The sequence below is a fragment of the Arvicola amphibius genome, chromosome 11, assembly GCF_903992535.2.
Source record: "Arvicola amphibius chromosome 11, mArvAmp1.2, whole genome shotgun sequence".
Taxonomy (NCBI): Eukaryota; Metazoa; Chordata; class Mammalia; order Rodentia; family Cricetidae; genus Arvicola; species Arvicola amphibius.
The window spans coordinates 94,370,179-94,386,527 of record NC_052057.2 but is presented as its reverse complement, the minus strand read 5'-3'; the positions used below and the strand labels follow the sequence as shown (position 1 = coordinate 94,386,527).

Here is a 16,349-nt window from a genome sequence, read left to right as displayed (position 1 = left end):
TTTTTATAAATAGTGACTCCAAACACTGTCATGAAGATAAATTATGGTTTCTTTCTTTTTTGGGGGGTGGGGATGGGTTGAGACAGGATTTCTCTTCTGTAGTCCTGTCTGTCCTGGAACTCACTGTAGGCCAGGCTAGCTTTGAACTAAGAGATCTGTCTGCCTCTGCCTCCCAAGTGCTGAGATTAAGGGTGCAAATTATGATTTCAAGTAATAAATTTGAAAACAGAAGTATGTATAGTGATAAAAAAGACATGCTTGTAAGAGACTGGAAGAGACAATACTACAGGGATAAGGAAAGGCTCCCTGGACAAGTAACTAAACTAGCTTTCGAAACATCTCCATTCACAAGTGGAACTGCAGCACAAACCTTCAATCCTAGTGCTAGGAAGGGCAGAGGGACTCCGGGAGTTTCCATAGGGATGTCCAAGCCAGCCAGGGAAGCAGTGAGCTCCTGTCTAAAGGAGTTTACTGTTGAAGAGATAGCTCAGTGGTGTGTCAATCTTGCTGAGGACCTGAGTTCAGTTCCCAGCACCCCTGTGGCAGCTCATGACCACCTGTAACTGAAGTTTCAGGGAATCTAATGCCCTTCTTCTGGCCTCGGAGGGCTTCTTGGTATACATATGAATACACTCAGGTGCGTACACAAAATAAATCTTTAATCCCGGCACGAAGGAGGCAGGCAGATTTCTGTTGAGTTCAAGGCCAGCCTAGTTTACATAACAAGTTCCAGGCTAGCCAGGGTTACACGTTGAGTGAGACCCTGTCTCAAAAACAAAAAAATGAGGGGGGGCTAGAGGGCTAGTTCAGTGCTTAAGAGCACAGGCTGCTTCTTCCAGAGGATTTGGGTTTGATTCCCAGAATTGGTGGCTTACAATCAGTTCTAGGGGGTCTAGCACCCTCTTCTGGCCTTCATGGGCACCAGGCACACACACAGTACACAGATATACATACAGGTCAAACAGCCATACACATAAAAAAAGAAAAGTGAAAAAAATGAACAAAAAGTAAATCAAATGAACAACAAAAAAGTGTAGCAGTGAGCTAAGGGGGTAGTGACTTGACAGAGGGAACTGCACCCAGCAGCTTGGACAGACAGAGCAGGAAGGAGTCTGGAGGAAAATGACAGAGCACAGCAGCAGAAGACAGAAGTCAGAACCTACAGTGACGGGACCCAAGGCAGATGAGTGATGAGTTCAGGATGTGTTTGGAAAACTGTTCACTGCTGGTGGAGCGAAGATGAGCTGAAAAAAGAATTAAGACAGGAGACAGAACCCCTGCAGTGGAACAAACAAGATGAGGAGAGACTGCGTCAACTGTAATCAGCAGGGGCAACGAAATGTTACCACGTCCTGCTTCTGCTACCATAACTCAAAAAGAATCTGAAACCCAGAGAGCTGTATCATCGTTAGCTACATTTAAAGCCCTTACACAAGAATTTATTGGAGGAAAATCAGTAAACCGAAAGAGTGCTGGGCCTGGTGGTCCAGGTTTGTAATACCAGCTATTCAGATGCTGAGGCAGGAGGAGCATTCGTTCAAGCCCTGCCTGGATTATAGAGTAAATTTAAGGACACCCAGGGTAATTTAAGACTGTCTCAAGTAAGAAAGATTTGGGGCTATAACTCAGTGGTAGAGAGCTCATGACCCTGTCTCAAACACAAACAAACAAAAGAGGTTACCAATGAGGGCAGCAATGGGTAGTGGCAGGATCCAAGCAGGTGCTGCATTAAGGTAGACTTCACTGCTACCTTTTTTTTTTTTTTTTTACTTTACGGTTTCTAAATTATGAGTGTAGTGCTTGAAAATTACCCTCAAGCAATCTTCCGTCCCCTCCAGGCACACTGACCTGTATGTGTTTCCACATTCTTCAGCACATGGCTCTGTTTGCCTCTGGGGAAAGGAGAGAGCACTTGAGGGTCCGGTCTCCTTCCCACATTCTTCTCTTGGTCAACCCTTCTGGAAGACTTGTTGATAACGGCCAAATTCCCGGTGTCACAGGCTGACTTTGTTGGTCTTTCTCTGAGATTATCCTTTGGAATGGGGGGCATGTTGTTTTTAGGCCCTGAATTTATATGTCGCTGACTTTCCTGTTTGGGTGAGTTTCTGCCTGGTCGTGGTCTGGCACCCTCCACCTCCCAGGGAGGCCTTTTCTGTGGGTATCTTCTCTGCTCGTTCCGTCTCGACACGCAGCCATCCACTACAGCCTTTCTACAGGACGCATCTGAAAAGTCAGTCTGGGAAGCTCCCTCAGGTCTGGTGTTTTCATCCTCAGACTTCGGGCTCATTCTATTACCCAGCTCGTATTTGAGCTTCCCTTTGGTCTTTGGCCCTCTGCCATAGTTGTATGTAAGCTGTGCTGCCTTTTTGGGCTTTGCTCCCCTAGGATCTGCAATAACCACATCTTTCTCACTCTCAGAAGGGCTATGCTCCCTAGGGTCTGCTCCACTCTCTGACCTGGTCACACTTTCTACACTAGATGCATCTGATGTCTGGTCAGTGAGCCCTTGTGCTTTCTTGACTCTGCTTTGGTGTTTTTCATTCCTCAACTTCTGCCATGGCTGATTGTGAAGGCCATGGTTCTTGAGTGATTTATTAGACGACTGGAAAAACACCTGTTGAGTCTTAGGTTTGCTTCCAGAGGCGTAACTGTGCTGATGAATAGCAGAGATGTCATCGTAAGGATTCTGCCTGGGAAGGTGACAGGGAGGTGAGGAACTGTAATTTCTTCTCCCAATCCTAGAGTCTAGTCTTCTTTGGGTCCCACAATTTAGACCAGAATTTTTTGTCTCCTGAGGAATGAACTCAGCAGCATCTGTACTGAATTTAAAAGTGCCTAGGGAACAAGAAATAGATATCCAGTAAGAAATTAATGCCACTTGGGAACCCCATGACTCAAAAAGGCACATCTAAAAAATATTTTCTTAAGGATGTTGTATAAAACAGGCTTAATGAGATGAGTCTCTTGTTTAAAGTGTCAGGCTCTCAGGCCTTAAGGATGACAATTAGTATCCCACGTCTAGTGGGCACTGATGTCCACTGATGGCCTAGGCCATCTTGCACCACAAATACACTTTTTAAAAATAAATTTATTTATTTATTTATTTACTTACTTACTTACTTACTTAGCATACAATATTCTGTCTGTGTGTATGTCTGCAGGCTGGAAGAGGGCAGCAGACCTCATTTACAGATGGTTGTGAGCCACCATGTGGTTGCCGGGAATTGAACTTAGGACCTTTGGAAGAGCAGGCAATGCTCTTAACCACCGAGCCATGTTTCCAGCCCTCACGAATACACTTTTATCTAAAGATCTTAGCCAAATCCAGGCAAGGTAATATACACTGGTAATCTCCTCTCAAGAAGAGCCTGAGCTACATGAGCCCCTACAACCAAAACTAAAACCTTGGAAGAGGGCAGAGCAGATGGGTACATGCCTCTAATCCCAGAACTGAAAAGGCCTAGGCAATAGGATCAAAAGTTTGAGACCAGACCAGATTCCACAGTGAGACTTTGTCTCAATAAAAAATGAAGGTCAGGTTTAGGGATGAGATATTGGTCAGGAAGTTCCATGTAGTCTTTCAAAACACTAAAGCAGCATTGCATCATAGCAAGCAAATAGGCTTTGAAATCAGCCTAAAATGGGATTGAAATCTGAATGAGTTTAGGCTTATCACCTGACCACCTTAGCCTCAGTTTCTACATCTATAATGAAGGATAACGATGATTATTTCAAAGGCTATATTATGGCACCTAAAAGATCCCATACAGATAATATTAGCATAGGGAGTGTGCTAGTCTCCATCTCTTCCTCCTAAGAATACAGTTTGGGATTTTAATAACTCCTACAATATGTTCTAAAATTTCCAAGCCTTAAAATCTAACCTTACTTTAACTTCAGCCTACTCACTCCCCCCCACAAGGTGATTCTGAATACAGCCAGCTCAGTCCCTGAAGCCTAAAGAAATCATCTGCTAGGGCAGGGGCACGGTGGTGCACACTGTTAGTCCTGGCACTCAGGAGAATCATCTGCCAGGTCAGGGGCATGGTGGTACACATTGTTAGTCCTGGCACTCAGGAGGCGGAGGTAGGCAGATGTTTGTAAGCTTGAGGCTAGCCTAGTCTACATAAATGAGTTTCAGGTCAGCCACGGCTACATAGTAAGACCCTGTCTCAAAAAATATAAAAAGAGAAACTATCTGCCCAATGATACAAAACTAGTCAGTAACAAAGTCACAGTAGCAATCAATAGTCTGTAAGGCATAAATTTAAGTCCCTGCCTACCATTTATTGTTTGTTTTAAATTATCTATCTTCTGTCATATGAGAAAAGGCTTCAATATGTAGCCCAGGCTGCCTTCAACTCACTATATAGCTCAAGCTGGCTTCAAACTTAAAATCCTCCTGCCTCAACATTCTAAGTGATATAATTACAGGCATGCACTATCATATCCCTGCTTTATCATGTTTTAATGTTACTTAGCCCCAGATTTCTTACATGTAATGGAGAACATAATCCCTCCATCAGAGCTGCTAAGGAAACTAAGTTGGTAAAGTAAAGCAATACCATGCCTACAGCGGTTAAAATGATACCTTATTATTGCTTTTAGAGCTATGACTATCTGACACAGACTCCAATGGGTATACTGCAAACCTTGTAGACTTAGTATGTGCCACACACTCATCTAAGCACTTTTCATGTGTTAACTTCTTTATTCTGTTTTAAATGTGTACGTGTAGGGATCTCTGTGAGTCTAAACCATGAATGTGTGGGTGTCCTGAGGCAGAAGATATCAGATGCCCTGGAGCTGGAGTTACAGGAAGTTCTGAGCAACTGAGCGACCAGGTGCGTAGGTGCTAAGAACCAAACTTGGTCCCTGGAGGAGCACCAAGTCCTCTTAACAGCTGAGCCATCTCTCTAGCCCCATTAACTCATTTAATCTTCACATTCCGGATGAGAAAGCACAGTAACTTGCCCGAGGCCACAGGCACTCCAAGGCAAGTTCCGAACTCTGACTTAGGACACGTAGCATTCATGACTTGTCCTCATTCGTACATTGCACTGACAGGGGCAAGGCAGCAGATACCACAGAAACAAGTGAAGAACTGGTGAGATCATACTGGCCACAGAGAAACCTCTCATTCAATCAGGATCTGTCCCAAACACTTCCACATAGGTAGCGTTGAGGGTGGAGTGGAAGGGCTCACAAAATGGCAAGAGGTTAGACAGACTCCCAGAGCAGAAGAGGTATTCTGGAAACATGAGATGAACTTACAAGTGGGAATGGGTGAACTGTACCAAGAAGTGCTATACATTTCTCTCCTGCTTTGAAGAAGCAAGGATAGGGGGAGGGCTAGGAAAAAAAGGTCAGTAAAGCTGCCCAATAGCCTGGTAAAGGATGTTTCACACTGAGTAGTAGCAAACAGATCCAGACATGCTGTCTAGACATACAGAGTTGTGTTTTCACTAGACCTAAGAAAAACCTCAGAACGACCCTTAAAAAGACACAAGGAAGGAAAAAGGGGCACATGAATCAGGAAACTGTACTATGGCACAGGTCAGACACTTGTTCCACTATTTAAGTAGAAGTTTTTCTGTAGTGAGCTGTTTCTGTTCTCACCAAAGCATCACTATATTACAAGGGGCATTGGCGACCCAGCAAAGCACAGCAACATGCAGTGCTGTGCACAAAGTTGGCATTAGAAAGCCACAGGCTGGGCAGCACTTGGAAGGCAGAGCCTGGTGGGATCACTGTGAATTAATTCAAGGCCGTTCTGGTCTACAGAGTCCCAGGACAGCAGGGCGGTTACACAGAAAACCTCTGTTTCGGAGGTGGGTGGGGAAGAAGAAAGAAAATCTGATCACACAGGAAAAAAAGATTCCCCTGTTCTAGATTAGTCTGTCATTTAAAGAGCTTAGTGCAACAGTTCTCAACTGTGGATCTTGATCCCTTTGAAGGTTGAACTCTTTCAGAGGGGTCACCTAAGACCACCTAAAACACAGATACTTACATTATGATTTATAACAGTAGCAAAATTACAGTTATGAAGTAGCAGCAAAAATAATTTATTGGGAGCAGGGACGAGAGTGATGGCTCAGTGGTTAAGAGCACTGGACACTCCTCTAGAGGATCCAGATTCAATTCCCAGCACCCACATGGCAACTCACAACTGTTCCAGGGGATCCGATGCCCTCATACAGACAGATCTACAGCCAAAACACCAATGTACACAAAATAAAATAAATAATTAAGAAAATAATTTTATAGTTGGGTCACAACATGAGGAACTACATTTAAGGGCTGAAGCATCGGGAAGGTTGAGAAGCACTGCCTTGGAAGAGTGCTTCTAGTGATGATGGACAAAGGCTATAAAACAAGTACAGCCGGGCGTGGTGGGGATGCCTTAACCCCAGCACCTGGGAGGCAGAGACAAGTGGATCTCTGTGAGTTCGAGGCTAGCCTGGATTACAGCGCAAAGATACACGGAGAAACTCAGTCTCGAAAAACCAAAAAATAAAATAAAGAAAAAAGAAACAAGGAAGTAGGGATTCATTGAACAAGGGGACTCAGCAAATGCTCCAGGGAGTGGAAGCACAGTCCCAAAGGTTAAAGCTGTGAGTCACAATGACCTCACCCACCTCTGCTTCAGACACCTACCAGCACGGAAAGGAGTCAGAGGTGACTGAGAAGAAGCCAGAGGGATTCAGGATAGAGGGCTAGTGTCAGCCTAGAGGGGGAGGAGAGCAATGTATCTGCCTAAAGTTCCCACTCCCCAAGAAGGGTTAGCAAAATCTAGGGTGCGCCAGTGCGGTGTTCTTAACACTTTTTTTTTTTTTTTTTTTTTTTGGTTTTTTCGAGCCAGGAACATACATCTTCCCTGACGCTCGGTACACAGACACACGCAGTCAGACTAGCTGTGACTAGCGTCCCATCAATCTGTCAGAAGCACAACTATAATTCAAGCCAAAGCGGGACACTGCTGGGCTGCTTTTCTATGGAGCGGGTTGTGACAAGCGGGTTTGTTTTGTTTTGGTATTGTTTTTATCGTAACGTTACAATATGTTGTTTATAGTAAAAGAAACCACTGCTTCTCCCCCTCAACCCTCATCCCGCCCTTCAGAGACAGGGGCTCACTATGTAACCCTGGCTGGCCTGGAACTGAACACGTGGATGGATTGAACTCAAAGATCCTCCTGCTTCAGCCTCCCAAGTGCTGAGATTAAAGGCATGCACCACTATGCCCTACACCATTGAAACATTTGGTTCACTTAAAAAAACTTTTTTTTGTACTGTGTGTGAGTGTGTGTGTGTACAGAGAGGAGGGAGACAGGATATATGCCACGTGTGTGCTGATAACCTCAGTGGTCAGAAGAGGGCGTCAGATCTTCTAGAGCTGGGATTACAGGTGGTTGTGCAAACCGAACGAGGTTCTTCTGGAAGAGCTAGTGGTGTTCTCAAACACGGCACCAACTCTCCAGTTTCCTGGTTCATTTTTACGTTTTAGGTAGTGTTCACTAATATCCCAAAGCAAAAGGTTTCTTTTTGGTCGCTGTCCACAAAATCTGAAACCCCGGATCCACCAATACACCGTGAAGAAAATGGAAAGAACTTCTATTAACAGTCAAATGAGGCTGTCTCAACCACAGAGTAGCTCCGGGAAGGCAAGGGAGCCAATAATTAGGGACGGAATGTGTAGGGTCGGGAAATTAGCTTACTGAGTCCAAACTGACAGACAAGGTAACTGAGGCTGGATCACGCACGTCGGGGCAAAGTGGGGATTTCAAAGCCCTCGAGGCTGGAGCTGCTGGCGCGCGCGCGGATCGCCGCGGCTCCGGGAGGTTGAGAACACTCCCCGAGCGCTGCGCGCAAACTCGCTGGACTCCAGGGCCCGCTACGGGGACTCGCCGCCGCCGCCGCCTCCTCCTCCGCCGCCCGCCAGCCGGACTCCGGCCGCGCTGCCTCGGCAAGGCCGGAAGGAGCCCCACGGAGGCGCGGGATGCCCACGTCCCCCATGTCCCCTCGCTGGGCCCCCGGACCCGTCAGTTCTCCTCGGAAACCCAGGGGCCGAGCTTCACCACCCTATGGAAGATGGTGAAGGGGTCCGTCCGTGCGGCGCGCGTGGCTTGGCCCTTGCGAGCTACTGTCCCCGTGCAGCACGCGCCCCTTTCGCCACCTAAGGGCCCGAACCCTTCCGTTCTCCTAGCTTAAATACACCGCCGCGCCCTAGAGGTCCCGCGCGGGGACACGGACAGTACCTGTGACCGGAGGTGCCTCCGCCATCCCGAGCTGTGCCGCAGCACCTCGAGCGAGCCCCGCCACCGAGCGAGGGCTGTCACCTGGTCACGTGTCCCGGATTTCCGGCGCCGAAAAGTCGCGCCTGCGCGCGCGTGTAGATAGCCACGAGGGGGTGGTGCCGCTCGAGTTTACCGTGGAATGGCGCCTTTGGGACGTCGGACAAATGCAACCGGCCTGGCGGGAACGGGGGGAACGGGTAGCTGAAGGGGGCCCGAATCTCGGGAGCTGGGCCGCACTTGTGTTGATTTTCGTTTTGAGAGGTGCTGTGTTCTCAGGCTGCAGCACCTTTTTGTCGTGTCCTGCCTTGCGCCCAGCTTTAAATGGCCTTCAGATGCATTCTGCCTGGAATGGCTCATTCAGGCGGCGAGGAGGTGGGGGGCGTACTATAGTAATCAAAAGGGGGTGTGATGGGGGAGGGGTGGATTTTCTTGTCTCAGCCTCCTTTATAAAAGGCGTGCATCAGCAATTACAAATGTTTTAGTTCTACTTTGGGTTTTATTTGTCAAGGCGAGTTGCGGTGACCCAAGCCTTTAATCCCAGCACTCTGGGGGCACAGGCAGCGGTTCTCTGAGTTTGAGGCCATCTTGATCTACAAAGTGACTTCCAGGCTGGCCAGAGTGGCGGAGTAAGACCCTGTCTCAAACATTCTCCACGATGTCTGTGACCACTTTGGTCACAGGGCTTTGTACTTCCTTCTAACGCCTATAGACTAAGAAGCCCTTTCTTCTACTGGGTTAACTTAGCCTTCCCCGATTAATTTAACCCAGCAAATCTGGGAATCCTTTAGGAAATATTTTTTGAAAAAAATGAAAAAAATATTGTATGTCTAAGTGTTGCAGCTCTGAGGGAAAAGGTAGCTATCCTGATAGTGGGGAACCAAGGAATACCATAAAGTCAACCACACAACAAACCCCACAATAGAGATTTATTGGGAAAGATACAGGAGGATGGATGGGTGGCTGCCTCTGCTCCAGTGAGAAGCAGGCTTTATATAGGGTTTCTTGGGGGGGGGGGCGCCAGGGTTCCAGGGTGGCCTGGGATTGGAGGGATTTTGTTAGTAACTCTAATCCTCTCCGATTTTTTAGCACTATGGGGCCAGCGAGTCTATGAGACCCTGGAAGGTGAGGATGGTCTGAGCCACCCACTGGAGATGCTGGGTGAACCGATAGGAAAACCAATGGTACATAGCTAGGGAAAACAGTCCTGCCACTCCAGTAGCAACGCTAGTGGTCATACCCAGGACTGCTAGAGGCTATGACCTGAACTGCGCCCCTTTGTCATGCCGTGCCACCGTAAACCTTGTGATGAGAATTGATGGGAGTTGGTGAGGGTTCTTCACCAGGTCCCATCCCTAGTTTTGGAAAAAGGAACACCAGGGCACAAGTCCCGGACCACCAAGCAGGCAGGCAATGGTAAACTTGAGTGCTGAAGAGAACTGAGGCACGGTGCATGTCTGGGCATGGGGACTGGGACTGGGTGGTAGCACTAAGGATCAAGGTATTATCACAATCTGCAGAACCCAGGGCACCCACAAAGTCCAAGCAGACTGAGATACTGAAGAGAGGTAAGGGGCGGTAGTGCTAGTTAGCTTATAGCAATTAAGGAGGTGGTAAGCTCCTTGAGGCAGTATCCCCAAACGTCTCTAACAGTCAAAACAGCCATTCCCAGCTCCTTGAGTCTAGGCTTCTCTAATGGCCCTTTCCAGATCCTGCCCTACGGGGGTGGGGGGGTGGGGGGGGGGGAAGCCCAAGATCTGGCCCCAAAATCCCACCAATCCTTGAGCTTGCCCCAAGACCAGGCCACCCTGGACAGCTCCACCCACCAAGAAACTGTATGAACCTTACCTCTCAGTTCTTTGCTGCTTCTCACCCAAGCAGAAGCAGTCACCCTTCCTCCTGTCTTTCCCAATAAATTTCTCTTGTGAGGTTTACTGTGACTTTGTGATAGTCCTTGGCTCCTGACTGCCAGGATACCTTTCCCCTCGGAGCTGTTAGACTTACAGTGGTGAGGTGAGAGAGTCTAATAGTCCAATGGGCGAGGCCACAGATGGTGGTTAATCAGGCTGAGCTGAGGAGGTTACGGTCTGAAACGAGACGGTGCGACAGGGAGGTGGGGTCAATATCGTCTAAGAGGGGTGATACTAGGGATGTGGGACCTTTGGTGAGCTTTGGACCACTTCTTTAATAGCGCCTGTACCTAGGGGTTGAGAGAGTGGGGTGTGTACCCTCTGTACTGTGACCGTGCCTGACAGGCAGCTGTGATGAATGTCAAAGTTTACCAAGGATCCACATCTCCCATCTGGGGCGCCACAGGTCCTTGATTAGGATATAAAAGATGCCCCATTCTGCACAAACATGCTTCCCCGAATACGCATCATGTCTCCTGCAGGACCTCTAAGGGTAGCCTCCATTAGCCTCTGGCCAACATCAACAGTAATTTCTTGTTTGAGCATAGAAAAAGCAAACATAGGGGACAGGTGTTTTAGAAGTCTATTTAGGTGCCATAGGGACAAGTGTCTCCTTTTGGCAACCTGCTGGTGAGCAGGCTCCAGCCCCCACCACTGGAGTGGTCTGGTTGAACCTCTGAGAAGAGTTTTCCCAAACCTCTGAAATCTTAATATAACAATAGCACGGGGGTGTGGTGGGGTGGGGTGGGGGGTCTGAAACATTTTTTATTCCCTTATGTCACTTTCTCATCCCTTCAGAACTGTCATTTACATGCCTTAAGTCACTTCCTGGGACGCTCAGAACCTTAGCTTTCGCATCCTCTGTCTAACCGTTTATTAGAGACACACATGGTTGTCGCTGAGCACAGTCATTGCAAAGCAAGTTCCTTTAGATCCTTTGTTTTGCTCTTCTTCCTCTGTCACAGTCAGGTGGTCCACCCGACACAGGACACCGTAAACAAACGTGCTTGGGTCTAGAGGAGGAGGAGCCATCACCAAACTCCAGAGCCAGCTTTCCCATAAAGTGCAACCACTTCAATAATATCCACACTCAGAAGACATTCGAGTCCCCGTTAAACTGAATTCAGTAACTAGAAAGCTCAGAGATAAATCCTGAGCCCTGGCCATCAAAACAACCATGGCAAGCAGGACTAGCAGTCGTGGCTGGCAGCTGGTAGAGGCAGAGAAAGCAAAAACAAAACCAATAAACACAGAATACAGAAAGCTTACGCACTTAAAGATGAGTCAGAAGCAAAAGATGTGGTCACCAGTATTCATACATTCAGCTGAGCCTGACTCATCTCCATCTTGGCTCCCATGTTTGCCACAAGACTTACGGACACAACAGAAAACACAGACTCATCTGTGCATATAGACAGACAGCAAAACTTTCCAAAGGACCGCATGGGCTGGCGACATCTGCTTTTGCCCTGGATGGGAGCAGAAGGATTTTGTAGTTGCCTGATGAGAGGAGGATTGGGTTTGGCTATAGAAGGATTTCGGGTGCCCCATAATCAGGGATGCACTGGGAGGCTAGCAAGGGAAAAGGGATTTCTGACTGTGGAATTTGGAGGAGGAGGAGGGAAAGAGGTGGCGAGCCTGGTCAAGTGGATTGGGGGAGAGACAGAAATAGAGGCTCCCATTTTGGCTAAGAGGTCCCTTCTCAGCAAGGCGATGGGATGGATTGGTACCACAGAAAGGAATGGCTAAGGTGAATATCCTTAAAGATGTAACTAAGTGGTAGGGTTTGGTAAGGTTGTCAAGGCTGTCACCCTACCCCAACAACAGGGGAACAAGGAAAGGTGGGTCCCTAAAACTCTGTCAAGATTGAGTAAGTGGCCCTGATGTCCAAAAGGAAGAAGATGGGTCACCCTGATACTGTGATGACTACCCACCGACCTGATACCCCATCATTGTACTTGACCAAAACATTGACTTATGACTTCCTCCATTCTGTAACTATAAAAGTTCCCATAACCTCTTTCTTCTACAGTAGAATATGTCAGGACAACCCTAATCCTTGTTCTCACTCATGGTCACTCATAATTGGTCCTGAATATAGAATATCATTTACACAGGGCTGGAGAGATGGCTCAGCGATTAAGAGCACTGCCTGCTCTTCCAAAGATCCTGAATTCAACTCCCAGCAACTACATGGTGACTCACAACCATCTGTAATGAGATCTGGTGCCCTTTTCTGGCCTGCAGGCATTCAGGCAGGCAGATAGACAAATAAATAAATAAATCTTAAAGAATATCATTTATACATATAAGCAAGAGTTGTGTTTTGATTCAACAGACTACAGACTAGAAGAAATTCTTTCCTACTTCCCTATTCATCCAAGGCTTTCCTGAAATGACTGACAGGGGAGCATTCACCTCCATCCACAATATAGACCTGATGGCTTAAAAAAAAGAATCAGTAACCAACAGGATCTTACCAAGAGTGATGCATTCAAAATTAGTTCAGGAAGTACTGCATCAATATCTGTCCAGTTCTTTGATACAGTCTCCATAGGTAGAAAATCACAGCCCAGGCTGTGTATTCCCTTTTCTGTCATTCAGTATTCTAATCTTGGAGAAAATGCTCATGGCTGAACATACACATTTTTTGAAGAACAAATCACTTTCAGAGATAAGGCAGTTTGGGAAGCAAATCCAATTTTGTAGAACCCAGTTTTCTCTGAACTATACCACAACACTGCTTACTATATGTGATAAATGAAGAATCTGCATTTGTTAAATAATTCAGGCTTCTCCAGGAACGCGAAGTAGATCCATCCTAGAACTTTCTATGTAGACCATACTGGCCTTGAACTCACAGATCTGTCTCTACCCACCACCATGCCCAGGAGGCTTATCATCTTATTTTGGTTTTCTCTAAATTATTGAGCTTAAAGATTTTAAAAAATTGGCATCATTATAAAGTCAAGTTAGGCCTTCAATCTCATGGTCTTTCTAGTGTGAGTCTCTCTATTGCTGTGAATATTGGTGTACAATACTGCATCTAGGTTGAATTGGAACACTTCCTTTATAAAAATGTTCTAAAATTACATTTATTGGGGGATGTGTGTGTGTGTGTGTGTGTGTGTGTGTGTGTGTGTGTGTGTGTACGTGCGCACACAGGTGTCATGGCATGTGTGTGGAGGTCAGAGGACAACTTGTGGGAACTGGTTCTCTCCTTTCCCCATATGGGTCTGGGTGAATCTAACTCAGGTCATCAGCCTTGACAGCAAGAAGATTCACCTTTTTGCTGAATCTTCTTGTCAACCCCCAAGCTTAAACATTTATTGATAACCTCATGGACTTCCTCTTTTAAATTTATTCATAAATTATTCATTTTTTCATAGCTTATTCATATCTGTTGCCTATTTTTTCTGTTGGTATTGCCTTGTTTTTCTTGTTAAAGGGCTTTTTTTTAAAAAAATATTTTGTGCTTGTGTTCAAGTGTGCTCGTCTGAGAGTATGTATATATGCACACCACGTTCTGTCTAGGTGTTCTTGGAGGCCCGAAGAGGGCATTGGATTCCCTAGAGCTTGAGTTACAGGCAGTTGTGATGACAGGGAGCTGTTAGTGATCTTAAGTCACTTAGCTTTTTTCCCCCCCAAAAAGATTAGTTGTACAAGACAAATGAATTCAAGGGAGTAAATTGTGCATGTAAGGAAGCAGGTCATTCATTCCGAAAGATTATATGAGATATATCTAGGCCACTGGAAACTGAGACAGGAACTGGGGTTGAGGAACATTAGGCTAGGCAGTGGTAGCGCACACCTTTAAAACCAGCACTCGGGAGGCAGAGGCAAGGCCAACCTGGTCTACAGAGTGAGTTCCAGGACAGCCAGGGCTATACAGAAGAACCCTGTCTCAAAAAACTAAAAGAGAGAGAGATTTAGGAGTTAAAAGCAAAGACTGGGGTCAGTGAAATAACTTAGTGGATAAAGGTATTTCCTGCCAAGCCTGGCTGCGGTGAGAGTTCAGTCCCCAGGACCTACAGTGTGGGGAGGGAGCTGACTCCTGCAAGTTGTCCTCTGACCTCCACATGCATACCGTGCCACATGTGCCCCCATAATAAACAAGGTGATTTTTTAAAAAGCAAACCTTAATGTTTTATTGGCTATGTAGGAGGAAGTTAAGACACAAGCAATTCTAGAACATTCTGTCTGGATGTTAGGATAATGATTTCTCTGGTTGGAGGGGGAAACAGCAGAGATTTGGATCTAGAGAAGAGCTGTCTTTGCCATGTGACTGTGCGGTGCTGGTGTGATTCTGGGACAGCCAAAGTACTGTCCGGCAAAGAGCTGGACATTTGCGGCCTACAGAAACTACTAGAGACCCACAACTGATTACAATGTAAAGAGGAAGTGACCGTGGAGTGCTCAGTACCAGTGGGCCCATATATCTGGTAGAGAGAGCGTAAAGATTTTTAGAGTCAGAGGACCAGGATGGACACTGGCTGTTAGTGTCTTCTGGTTGCTGCACTCAGGAAATCTTACTATGGTCACCTAAACAAGACCTGCATGATGACAATGCCAGCGGACATGCCAATGGGAATGGAGGGAATTTCTAGACAGTCAACGGCTGCCGAGGAAGGGGGAATCAGTCGTCTCCAAGGATGAGCCCCGAAGGTCATCCAATCTCAAGTGTTCGGCCCTAGACACATGAACATGTGAGCAAAACTGAGTGGATTCCGTAGGTTACACATATTTCTGTAGTAATAATTATAGAAGAGCTCGTGGTTTCAAGAGAGTGGGGAATATGGGAGGAATTCAGGCAAGGGAGTGGGGGTGGGAATGATATAAATAGGGTGTATTCATTTAGAAAATTCTCAAAAAAGTTTGAAAACAAATAGCATTCTGAAACTCAGGAGGAAGACCAGCACTAGAAGCATAGACTTGAAGGTCAATAGTGAAGGCCACAAAAATAGCTGAGGTTTCGCTAAAGTACAGTAGAGCAAAGAAAATATGGTGGATAAAAGCCAGAATCCTGAGGAACACTAACACTCCAGGGGTAGAGTGGGGGTTCCGGAGAGCTGTAGAGGGAACAGTCAGAGAACAGCAGAAATGAGTACGAGTTAGGGAGAGTGACTGCTGATTGGTGGCTTAACATGATGTACATGGACAGTTAAACGTCACCCACCAAAATTAAAAATTACAAGACCTTGGAGGTGGGTGCAGTGTGGCTACCATGGGTTGGTGAGAAGAAAGCTATTTAGGGGAGAGTCAGAGAGTTGCAGCCCAGCTTTGATAAAAAACAACTTCCTGTTCACTCAAGAAACTCATCTTTCTCCTTCCTTCCTTCCTTCCTTCCTTCCTTCCTTCCTTCCTTCCTTCCTCTTTTTTTGTTTTTTTGAGACAGGGTTTCTCTGTGTTGGTTTGGAGTCTGTCCTGGAACTAGCTCTTGTAGACCAGGCTGGCCTTGAACTCACAGAGATCCACCAACCTCTGCCTCCCAGAGTTCTGGGATTAAAGGCCCGGCTGAAGCTCACCTTTCTAAAAGAAATAAAATAGTATCACAAAGGTTAATATTACTTCAGAAACAAGGATAAATGGAGATCAATACACAGTGTTCCACCTCCGAGCAGCAGAGCCGCTTTTAAGGCAGTCTTTGTCTTCTGCAGACACAGATGCAGCGGAGAAGTCCTTAGACCAGTTTTACCCCGCAGCCACAGCGGCTTTCTTGTGAGACTCCAACTGGAACTAATAGAACATGTTCCCAAAAAGGAACAGTTTCTTCTAGAAAGAGCATCCTATCTGATTGGTGGTGAAAAATCAAATGAAGCAGAAAACACCATTAAAGACGAGGCCAAGGAGGAACTCCTTTATATGCTAGTTCAAAAACCATTTTTGAAGAAAGCTTTGGGGAATGGGTGTGCTTTGTCCTGTCATTGCTTCCTCTGAGAATCCACCAAGGAGCCTCAGATTAGATTACTGCGAGGTCATGAATCTGCTTTTTACTAAACAACAAAAGTGTTAACACTAAGATTAAGATGGAATGTTTATGAAAGATGCTATTAAATAAAACATTTAAACTAGCAATACCCCTCCAACTCAATGTTAAAATTTAATTTGCCGTTTTAACGGTATTAAAAGGTAGGACCTTTCAAGAGGT

The 16,349-nt window shown here is 46.3% G+C and overlaps 1 protein-coding gene across 2 annotated transcripts in view; it reads right to left on the bottom strand.

Annotated features, from left to right (window-relative positions):
• Nucleotides 1-8,359, bottom strand: part of Nfx1 (nuclear transcription factor, X-box binding 1) — a 58,882-nt gene extending 50,523 nt beyond the window's left edge. For both annotated transcript variants that reach the window (XM_038347009.1, XM_038347010.2), the window contains exons 1-2: nt 8,256-8,359; nt 1,849-2,835 (exon numbers count right to left, since the gene is read on the bottom strand). In XM_038347009.1, coding sequence (XP_038202937.1) covers nt 1,849-2,835; nt 8,256-8,280 — 1,012 coding nt within the window. In that variant the 5' untranslated portion in view covers nt 8,281-8,359. The remainder of the gene's footprint in view (nt 1-1,848; nt 2,836-8,255) is intronic.
• Between the last annotated feature and the right edge of the window lie 7,990 nt (nt 8,360-16,349).